Here is a 12,232-nt window from a genome sequence, read left to right as displayed (position 1 = left end):
AATTACTCCAGTGTCACTAAAGAATGAGTTAAAGATGAAACGGACAAATCCCCAACCACCACAAGGCATTACAGCTGGCCCTGCCGCAATCATTTTTATAGCAGGAGAAAATTATATGTGGGGTAACATTATGATGCTATATAGGAGCTATAAAATTTCCCACTTCCCAATTTTGAAGTGTTTTTTATTTATTTATTTTTTGAAGAAGTAGTAGTAGTACAGTACTACCATTCAAAAGCTTAGTTTATTTTTTATTTTAAGAAATTAATGCTTTGATTTAGCAAGTTTACATTAAGGCGATCGAAAGGTACAGTAAATGTTGCAAATGATTTATATTTCAAATAAATTCTGTTCTTTTGAACTTTGTATTCATCAAATTATCTTGACATAAATGTGTCACAGTTTCCACAAAAATATTAAGCACTGTTTTCAACACTGATAATAATAATTGTTTCTTAAAGCAGCAAATCAGCATATTAGAATGAGTTCTGAACGATCATGTGACACTGAATACTGGAGGAATGACTGCTGAAAACCCATCTTTGCCATCACAGGGATAAAATACATTTTAAAATACAACAATATTTGAGTTTTTATTCTATTTTAAACAAATTAATGCAGCTTTGGTGAGCATAAGAGACTTCAATCAAAAATATGTAGTCCTCTTGGATGGTAGAGTACATGTTGAACCAAAGAAACAGGTTATGATACATGACACAGGAAGTAGAAACAGTGGTGGCCCAGTATTTAATACTTGTTCTTGAGATTTTGACATTCCGAAATGGTTTTCTTATTTAAAGGGACGTACAGTACATTTTCTACTTGGAAGATTCCCTAAAGGCATAGTTGTGACGGTTCATGGATCAGTGCTTACCAGCATTAAACCTACAATCTTTGGGCTCAGGTCTTTAAGCACTAAATTACTATGACCAGAGCAGCTTCTCTGGCAGTATCATGCAACTTCTCTTTGTATAGAACAAATATTGTGTGATGGATTTTGTGGTGGATCTAATATCCTCTGTTGTCACTTGTGCTTGTGACTATAGCTCGTAGACCCTCTTTAGAGACATTTCGTCTTGTCTTTGCTTTTCATCTGAGTCCATTTGGATTTGGCAGGCTTTTCCCCTTTGTTCCCTAGCGTGCAATTAATAAAGCACATATTTCTTTTGGCTGGCTGTCCAGAGACAGGTTCTGTTGAATGGATGTTTTCTAGAAATGGAGTCAGGTTTAGCCACACAGAGATGTCTGGAGCACTAACAAGTTTTATTTAAATTAGTAATTAGTACCCTGTGTACCATGTCATGTGCATTTTTTGTTGTTGTTGTTGTTCTTTGGTATTATTACATAGTTTATTTCGGTAGCACTTTGTTTTACAGTCCTGTTCCCCATGTACATACTATGTACTTATTACAATAACTATGTAATAACTAGGTACTAACCCTGAACCTACCCCTACACCTAACCCTAACCCATGTAGTTACCTTGTATTAACAAAACTTTCTTAGATAAATACACTGTAAGTGCACTATAAGTACATGGAAGTACACGTACTGTAAAATAAAGTGCAACCTTTATTTCTATACAAGACTCTTTTTTTTTTGTTGTTGTTTTATTCAAGTTTTTTTATTTATGATCTCTTTCAATAATTATATGATATCTGTATAATTCCAGTCATTTCATGGTTTACTTACTTAGTCCTGTCTGGCCCATGCTGTAAATTGAAAATGGCTTCTATTTAATCTTAATCATCTTCAAATATGAAAATTACATGGTGCTTCTGAGGCAGTAAGGGCCAGGCCTCTGTGCGGTGACCGATAAGAACACAGAGAAATCGTATTTACCAAATTCAATTTTCATTGAATGCAGCGCCACACAAGTCTGTAATTTGAGCCACTGGAATGGATTATAGCTCTGTGGTATTATTATATGCGGCTTATGAAGAGGGAGGGGTCTCTGCCCGAAACGCTCAGGAATATAAACAGGCTTTATATTTGCTATTAAAAGAGAGCTGCACTTAATGGGCTTTAATAATGTGGATTTCATGCCTATACATGATAAATTTGAATAAATGTGCTGTTGAGTTTAGTCTCTAATCTGTTTGCATGATTATGTATGTGAACGCATGTTCATTAATAAATTTGTTCGTTAACGTGTTTACTCTTTGCAAAAAATCTAAATTGGCCCGTGCAAGCAAACAATTACAGAAAACAAATGCACAACTCTATCAGCTCTCTCTGGCATGATTGTGCATATTTTGAGGTGCAATTTTAATTAGCCCCAAGAGATTTTTCCAAACAACAAGGGAAAACAGCTGCTAATTTCGATGGCATTCATATCATAACCCTGTGTGCCTCTTTTGGAAGTCATTATATATACGCTAGTTTATACGAACTCAGTGTGAATGAGAAATCTCATATTTTTTAACCTCTGACATTCTGGGTTCAGGCAGAGTGGAACATTTAAAAGACTAATATAGCACACTTTTTAAGAACAACTTCTGCCTCCTTTTGAAACTTGAAAGCTTTAGTTCCTCTTTCATTGTAATTGCATGAAAAACAGGGCTGGCATAGCCTATTTTATTTATTTTGGTGTTCCACTAAAGAAAAAAGTCATACGGGTTTGGAAAAACCAGTTTGAGGACAAATTGAGGTTAAACTGTCTAGACTGGATTCTCAATCATGTTGACTTGAATGCACATTGTTGAACGCCATTAACACTGTATTTGTGGGGAAAAACAATGTTTATTTTGCAAGAAATTAGTAGGTGCACAGAAACACTGTTTTACAAAAAACAATTATGGTAATGTGTAACAGGAAAGAAAATGTTGCTTAACTCTGCATGGTCATGCAGATTTTTGCTTGAATACTTACAACTCTATACATTTTTGTATGTATGAAAAAGCACAGGAGGGCCACAGTTTGGCATAAATCTCAATTTTTCCCTCAGAAATTTTCCTCAAAAAGGATAGAGGTGTTTATTAGGATAGCAAAAGTCTGGTAATGGTTTGACGTTAGCTCTTTTTCTAATAGTATCCTTATGTGCCTCTTTTTATATAAAAAAGAATAAAATAAAAATCTACTTCATTCATTCATTCATAGCAGAATTCCTGACCATGTGTTTCCATCAAAAACATAAAAAATACAGAATCTCAGAATCTGTATTAATTTTGATGGCCTTATATGTCATTGACATTCTGTTTTGGTTTATGGATATCTAATATGCAATTGACAATCCTGCAATTTGCAATGCTGTACTCAATCTTAAGCTATTTTAATTAGTATTTTCCCAGTTGTTTTATAATTAGTATGACCATTTATGACCTTAACATTAATTGAGAGAATATATGGAATATTAAAAATATATAATAATAATTTGTTACATAACTAGACCATTACATTTAAAATTAATTAGTGATGTTTGAAAATGGAAGTAGATAGATGTAAAATGGTGAATTTTTTTTTCTGTTTTCATGTATCCTGAAATTTTATTTAAAATTGTTCATGGTAAATTTGCTAAAAACATAAAAGTATCTTGGAAATGATTGTGGTATATTACTGTACATGTTTCAAACATTTATGGATAATTTTTTTCATGCATTTATGGAATAGTTACTTTACCTTCAAAAGAAGTGCCTTTTTTCCTTCATTTTTATTTATTTATTTTTGTTCTACCTGTTCACATCTTGAAGAAAATTGACATCAGAATTATTAAAAATTAACTGCATGTTTAGTGCTATATAATGTTAGTTTTATGCATTTTAATATATATTTATTGAATTTTTTATTTATTTATATATATATTTAATATCTATATTTATATCTGTATCTATTTATAATATTTATATTTTAATATCTATATAATGTTATTGATGTTGGAATCAAGGACTGAAGATGTGTGGTTGATGAGCATTTTGTGCTGTATTTTTGTCAGGTGTATAGTACTACTACTTTTTTCATACAGCATTGAATTAGGCATATCCTGATTTGCTTTGTGTAATGGTGCCTTTAAAGTATTATTGTTAGACTCAAGGCTAATGTATAAAATGAACAGTCCAAAAATAACTGCAAAGGACATGAATAGACCACTGATTGCAACATTTTCACAATTCAAAGCACACAGTTCACTACATTAAGTGCATTACTGCCAGTAACCTGGCATCCAAACAGTACAACTGATATAAAATATAAAGGATATATTTAATAATTTTAAGTGTAAGACAAATTCTCAAATGACAGAATTGTATGCAAATCTGATTACAGTGGGATTCTGCTAGCCTATATGTAGGGATTCAGTACCATGGACAGCGCCACATCTTGGGTAATAAAAGTCATTAGTCTCTACTCTTACAATTGCCTAGAAACCGTGTCTATCTTGAGCCTAGCATAATTCATACACCCACAGACTCCTCCACAGACTGTGTGTCTTTCGAATTCCTCCCAGACCGGAAGAGCCAAGTGACTAACAAGAGAACAGATGCAACTAAACAGAAAATAAATTGCCTTCTCCCTGGTAGAAAATATATCAGACTTCCATATATAAGCTATGTACATTACCAATGTATTACCCAAGAATGAATTACCAAAGTAACAATATGCAATTTACTTTAACAAAGCCATTTTATTTATCATATTATCATAAGGTAATATTGTTTCTTTAATTTCATATACAGTCAATGATCAGCTGAATTGACTGCATATTGAGTGCATCAAATCAGATTGGTTTGCTGACACAGTAACCCACAGCAATCCATTCCACAACGTCCTAATAAACGCCTGGAGTCAGTCGCTATCGGCTTGCTGTCGACTGGACAGGACCACATTCCGTCTTCCATGAGTGAATCAATCCAGTCTGATTTATGTTGTACACATATCTGGAGCTAAACATGATCCAAAACCAAGAGTGATTTGCTATGCATGCAATGCTCTTGGATCATTAGAGATCCTTAGGTAAAGTGCATTCAAGTACTTTACCTACATTGAAGTACATATGAATATAAATGAAAGATATGCTATTATCTAATGTCTATTACTCTCTTTTAATAAAAGTTATTATGCATGTTATCCATGCATATAAAAAAGAGTGAGATTTAAATCTTAATTAAACCTCGAAAAGAGAGCAGTTGCTGCGGTTTAATTATGGAGATCCTCATAGTCTTCCTCAGGGAAAAGTTACTTAGGATGTCATGTCATACAGCCTCCGGAAAAGTGATGCATTTGTTACGCAACTTTTGGAGGCACCATCATTTAATGTTGCTTCTAAACTACAGTAGCTGTATTCAGCTTGCTAATCAGCTTGCTAATAAACTTATTTTGTTATTCCAGAGGCTCAATTTCATTATTTTACACAAGATAAACAATGTTATCTTAGTAAATGCAAACTTGGATGATGTTTATCAGCTTATTCAAATATTGTATTTTATTTTATTTAATATTTATATAAATATTCAATATTTTATTTATTTATTAAGACATACTGTATCACACTGATCTTTTGATGTAACCACTGCAATATCAGCCAAGATGTGTAAGCATTAATAAATAGGTGAGATGTCTTTTCTATCATTTCGCTAGCCAGAGAAGGAGAAATTGGTTGCTACCATCCAGCCCGTTTTCACGGGGTGGTTAACAGTTACTCTCCGTTTCCCCCTGCCGTTTACGTCTCAGGAAAAGCATGTTTTGAAATAAAACGCTATAAAATCGGATCAACTGAAGATTTTCGCCAACAAATGCCGAGATCAGGATGAACGAACAAGAAACGGGGACTCTTTCTGAGGTATCTCCCCCTCCGCTGCAGCGCGAGGCAGGAGAAGAGAGTATCAATCTGATGCCGTCCACCGTTTCTAGGCTGATTTTTTCCCTCAGGAAAGCTTCCAAAAGGCGCTGATTAGAAAAGCGTGAGGAAATACATAACGATAGAAAGCGATGACAGAAAGCTGAAGCAAAATAAGAGGAAAGGTGTCAAAGGAATCGCAGGTTCGGATTTATTTTCTTGTGTGCTGTGAGTGAATCTGTGAGCGGTGAGTCGTTCAGCACCACAGAGCCTCAGCGCTTCAGTCGCACTCAGCACGAGCTGCACTGAAATGCGTTGCGTTTACTTTCTGTCGCTCAAGTAAGAAGTGAAGTGGATGAGATGATTCCACTGAATGAGCGCATTGTTGGGGATTCAGAGTGACGGATTCACAGAGAGAGAGAAAAAGCTTGTTTAAAGCGATTTAATCTTGTCTGTGTTGTGTAGGAACGATTCTTGGGGCAGCTGGAGCTCTAAAGGATGCAGAACTGTGCTCACCGATGCATCCCACACCAAATGCTTATGTGATCGGGTATCTACCTTCGCCATTTTGGCTCAACAACCCAGAGAAATAGTAAGTATTGGAATTGTCTTCTGCCGGGGGATCTCTAGGGATGCTGTATTGATTAAAATGTGGGCTGTATTTAAATGGACGTTTAAAATGTAAAACTAAAAAACTATGTCACATTTGATTAAAATCTACCTGTGCAAAGCTTGTGTGCGTGTGTATGTGAGGGAGCTCGAGCTCGAGCTCAGAATCTCTTGTTTTACTAATTGATATTAAACATTGATTAAAATAGTGAGATATGTATTAATATTATATATATATATATATATATATATATATATATATATATATATATATATATATATATATATACACACACACACACACACACACACACAAACATTTGAGATGCAGGAGCTATGGCTTCTTCATTTTCAGTATTCAATTTGCTACATTAATAAAATAATTCTTAGCAGGGAGATATTATGCAGCTATACCAGGATTGTGCATATAAATTATGGCTTTCATATTATGTAATAATGGCTTCCTCCTCTAATACAGTTCACTGTTTTGTTGATTTAGATAAATGTAACAGTTTAATATTAATCTTTCTTTTATCTTGAAACATTTAAATATGATTTACATTTGTGATATAATGCCATCAGCTGTGGTCCCATTAGTCAATTCAGTAGACAGATATGATTGTTTTACCCTACAGAGTAAGAGGCAGCCATTTTTCTCTGCCCATGTGACCAGTCAATGAATAAATGGCTCCAGTGTGAAAATGATGGTGTTGTCTCTGTCTCGGTGATGCAGCAGGGGCAACGTTTGATAACTCCTATCATTGCAATGCATGGTTGATATGTCACAATGACTTGTGACTCCTGGGAACTGGATTGAGGGGTTGTTAGATGGAATAGATGGAAAGCCATGAATAAATGTGCTTTATGAGAGCTTTTTGTTAAGGCCTATGCACCTCATACAAGCAACAATTTAAGATGACAGGTAGCCATATGTGTTCTGATGACCAATTAATTCATGATCGTTTCTGATTCCAATTATGTTCAAAGACGACAGAACGGGAGACATTATAAGTGCTGGGACAGTCCAGAGAAAATTGTATCGGACAAATTTTAACACTCAATATGTCCACAAAACTCCCAGAGTAGTTTAAAGAGCCAATCACTTTTTTTTTTGATAGACAAATGAAAGTCCCGCCGACAGTTAAACACATTTTACATAGAAACTTTGCCATTTTGTTCACTCTTAAATGTGCATTAATAATACCACTATTATGCATGATGAATGTATGACAGCATAGTTGTCTTTTTTTATTTTTTTATTAGAATTTAACATTAACATTCAGTTTTGAAGAAGCTGATCTTGCATGACTGGAAATACCTGCCTGGGGCTTTACAAACATGTCATCCTGAATAATCTAACTTGCTTTAGAGATGATATATTTAAGTTAATTATGCTTTGTGGCATTAGGCTCCTATCTGTTAATAATAAATACTGTGCATTTGAATGGAGGCTAGATAGATTTTATTTATGTGAAAGGGATATTGAATAGGGGGGAATTAATTACAGACAAAAAAAAAAAAAAAAAAACTTGTGCTTTAATCCTCTAAATTTTGGCAGTATAAATGCCTTTGCTGCAACAAGCAAGCATCCTGTAATGTGCTTTATTACCAGGCACTGAAGTGGCTTTTTATTAGTGGTACGAGGGTTGCTCACTGAAGCTCTTGTGTGCAATTCACAGGCTATGGAGTACTCAGGGGTTCCATCTGTGACACTGATAGTGGGCTGTGGTCTTTCCTGTCTGGCCTTGATCACACTGGCCGTGGTGTATGCTGTTCTATGGGGGTAAGTGCATAGATGTACAAGGGATATTACAAATAATGCCTTTGGACGTCTGGGGGAATGTAACTTTAATAAACAATTTATTTTCAGGTACATCAGGTCGGAGAGATCAACCATTCTGATCAATTTCTGCCTTTCAATCATCTGCTCCAACATCCTGATCCTAGTTGGACAGACGCAGACACACAATGCGGTAAATATAATTCTTTTTTCAATTCTAATGTGTTGTTACTTGAATATTGCCAGATTAGATTGACTTTGTGATACAGGCCAGCCAGCATTCATTGAGAGTGAACTTTGATTTGTACATGAACGAAACGTCCACTTTAGATTCTCAATTTTATTTCTCGGCCTGCGTGTGGGCTGATTCTGCAAGCTTGTGTTCAATGCCAGGCAGCATCTCTGCACTAATATAATGCTGATCTAGATGTTTCAGGGTTTATAATGTAAATGAAAAACTGCTTTTACTTAAAACTGGTGAAGATCTCTCTGTCTGCTGTTTGTATATCATACCACCCCATCAGATTGTTTTAATTCCTCTATTTCGAGGTAGTGTGACTCACTTAAATTCAAGCTGCCTGTCCTATATTTCTCTGAAGTGACCCTACCTACCCTATCCAGATGTTCGAGTCTTTGTGTAGCGAGCTACGTATTCTGTTACATGCTTATATTGTTGGGAAGCAATTTATGTACCTTAAATATGTTTATATGCTTATATTTTTATACTCCCAGTCGGATTGGACACTGTACCCCTAAATTCATTTAAAGAAACAGTTCATTTTGCAACTGGTTTATGAATCGCTTGTTAGAGATTCATTTAAACCGAACCTAAAGAACCAGTCGCTCATTTATAAAAGCATTTTATGTGGCATTCGAGCTAAAACAGCAACAAAATATGATACCTTTGTGTTGTGATTGTAGTCCTTTCTTGTTGATTTGTAATATGTAAGACAATCTATAGTGTTTTCTTCTGTGCATTCTCTCCATGGTTTATCAGTAGAATAGATTATGTACAAGTCTTAAATTAGTAACTTTGACAAGCCATAGACATTAGTTTTAGAGAATGAATACATTACTCTGTGTCCAATGCCAAGGAGAAATGATTATGATGCCTCTTTGTTCAAAGCAACTAAATACATAGCCAGAATCCAGCTGGATGCATTCTGAATTATACAGTGCAAATGCAAAATGGACAGACACATGTCAGAGACACAAACGATTGTGTCTACGTAGACCACAGATAGATTACAAACAAGAGACAAAGCTTACACCAGAAATGTTCTTTGAAAAATTGGCATTGTTACATGCTGCAGTTCTGTTGTTCATGCTGAGTTTTGACGTCAAAATCTATCCTAACTATCCTAACCTCTTTCCGAGTTATCGGCTTCCCTGAAGAATAAACAGTCCTTTCATCATCAAACAGGTTTTTGGCTGAGCGAAGATGCTGTTTAGACAGGGAAGCAGGGAGTGAGCATTGTTTGATATATTAACATTATTTGCAAGTCTTTAAATAACATTTGTCCTGAATATGATGATGATCAGTAGATATGCATCACAGTAAAAGTCCTTGAAGTAAAAGTCATTTTGGTGCCATGGTGAATGGAACATTTAAAGTTCAGCATCTTAAAGCTCTTTACATTTCTTCAATTTAAAAAAAAAAAAAAAGGACTAAATGGTCTCCCAGCTAGATTGAAATGCTCAAAAAATATATATACATATATATTCAGCTCACAGTGAGCAGATGGTGTATATAAGTCATTCAAGATGTAATTATAAATGCAGATCCTGATCAGTAGATCCTAGAATCAAATTTTCTCACATTCACCATTTGAAATTCAACATCAGAGATGATTGGATATGGGAAATTGTAGAACTTCGGAAGAACAAAGATTAATTATTCACACTCATGCTTACAAATGACGCTCATTTGCCCTCGTTTGAGTAAACAAGATAGAAGAGGTTGATTTCTCACTGCTTACTGTCTCACTGTGCTGGCACAGCTGGTGCTTTTTGGTTATCATCTGAGGAGGGCTTACACAGAGTGGAACGGTACTTTTTCGCTGCCCACACAGATAGGGCTTCGGAGTGAGTCAACACCTTTGTGGGAATAAGACATTACTCAAGTCACACAATCAGACATTTCAGTACAGGCAGCACAGGCCACAAGCTTTTTCCAATTCTAATTCTAACACGCATTCTGGGATGGAAGGAAATGAATTCCCAAGGTTAAAACAAATGAATTTCCTGTAACAGTAAACTTCTGAAAAGATGACTTTGACTATAGCTCCGTTCCAAAACCTGGTTAAATGATTGGCTGGCATTCCTCTGACTGCACCTTGAGGTTGTATGGGTTATAAAAGCATGCATTTAGGACAAGCATAAAGGCTTTAATTAAACTGTTTATTGGCTCTATAAAACATTTTAAGAGACCAATTTTTCTCTTTTTTATAGTAATGTTTCTTGCAATGGTTCTAATTGTTTAGTACTAAATTAAAACATTATTAAATAATTCCAAGCAACCAAAATAACCATTACTATAAAAAAAAAAAAAAAAAAATATATATATATATATATATACTCATCAGACCATATATATTATATATATGGTCTGATGAGTCTCGTTCTGCGACATTCAAATGGTCAGAATTTGGCGTAAAGAACATGAAAGCATGGATCCATCCTGCTTTGTCTCAACAGTTCAGGCTAGTGGTGGTGGTGTAATGGTGTGGGGGATGTTTTCTTGGCACACTTTGGGGCCCTTAGTACCAATAAACACCACAGCCTACCTGAGCATTTTTGCTGACCATGTCCTTTTCATCAGTTTACAGCCGACAAATCTGCAGCAACTGCGTGATGCTATCATGTAAATATAGACCAAGATCTCTGAGGAATGTTTCCAACACCTTGTTGAATCTGAGCCACAAAGAATTAAGGAAGTTCTGAAGGCAAAAGGGGGTCCAGCCCAGTACTACCAAAGTGTACCCAATAAAGTGACCAATGAGTGTGTGTATATATAACATTTATTTATTTTATATAAACAGTCCCATACACTGTCATGAAATCTTCATATTTATTTAAACAGTAATGCTTCTTCGGGTATAGAATGGTTGTAAGACAGATCATTCCTGTTTAAATAAATATTAAGACTTGGAGCATGCAGAAAGTATTCTCACCATTTTTATTATTTTAGAGACTCAATAATTCAAAATTTAATTTGAAATAATGAAAACAGAGGTTTAGTTTAAAAGCACTTTTATGAACGTAAAACTGTTCAAAGAAAATGTATTCAATAATTAGTTTGAGTTACAGTACATTACTCAAATCAATATTTTGAATATTTTTTTCGTTGCATAGTGTAAATTTCATTTTGTATTAATGCTTTTCAGTTTTCTTTCCATTCATCCATCAACCTTGTTGAATAACTTACTAAGCACATTAGAGTGCATTGCACTGTCTGTGATACAGTCTTTAGACAAAATGAGATATTTTAGAAGGTAGAATAGTTTTGCTGCCTACATTTTGGAACAGCTTTTGTGTTTGGGAGCTGCCTATAATGCCTTAATGTTTTGGAAAATAACTTTGGTGGGTTTGCTTACCATTAAACATGCTATTTACATTGTTATTTTTATTATTTATTTTTTATTGTTGTGCTGGTTGTGGTACACAATATATACTTATTGACAGGTCAGATCCACATTAATGGACCATAATTACCTCCGCTCTGTCCAAATCGAAGGCATCAGTACAGCATTTTTAAACGGTCAGTGCGTCTGTGTTACCATGACAATAAAATGTCATTCTCCAATGTATCACTGTCTTGCCAGTTCTTTTTGCAGCCATTTGCCACGCTCCAAAGAAGCAATTTAGAGTAATTCCTGCTTCATCGTGCTGGTGAAGAAGATGCATGCGTATTTCAGAGGGTGCAGGTTTTCGCCTCCAGATGGAGGTCTCACATATGACGTGATTGTCATGCGAGGAAGAAGCCCTCAGCCTGCAGCTCCTCTAAATGTTGAGCTGATCTGAAGTCCTGTCAGGACTGATCATACACACTCCATCTTCCACTTTAATTCCACA

At 35.1% G+C, this 12,232-nt stretch overlaps 1 protein-coding gene across 1 annotated transcript in view; it reads left to right on the top strand.

Annotated features, from left to right (window-relative positions):
- Nucleotides 1-8,351, top strand: part of LOC113069328 (adhesion G protein-coupled receptor B3-like) — a gene marked incomplete at its 3' end in the record, with an annotated part of 46,022 nt that extends 37,671 nt beyond the window's left edge. The window contains exons 11-13 of the mRNA XM_026242332.1: nucleotides 6,235-6,361; nucleotides 8,058-8,161; nucleotides 8,249-8,351. Of these exons, the coding sequence (XP_026098117.1) occupies nucleotides 6,235-6,361; nucleotides 8,058-8,161; nucleotides 8,249-8,351 (334 nt within the window). The remainder of the gene's footprint in view (nucleotides 1-6,234; nucleotides 6,362-8,057; nucleotides 8,162-8,248) is intronic.
- Between the last annotated feature and the right edge of the window lie 3,881 nt (nucleotides 8,352-12,232).

Source organism: Carassius auratus, unplaced genomic scaffold (genome assembly GCF_003368295.1).
Source record: "Carassius auratus strain Wakin unplaced genomic scaffold, ASM336829v1 scaf_tig00001464, whole genome shotgun sequence".
NCBI lineage: Eukaryota > Metazoa > Chordata > Actinopteri > Cypriniformes > Cyprinidae > Carassius > Carassius auratus.
The sequence above is the reverse complement of the archived record's forward strand: the minus strand, read 5'-3'. Positions and strand labels throughout refer to the sequence as shown.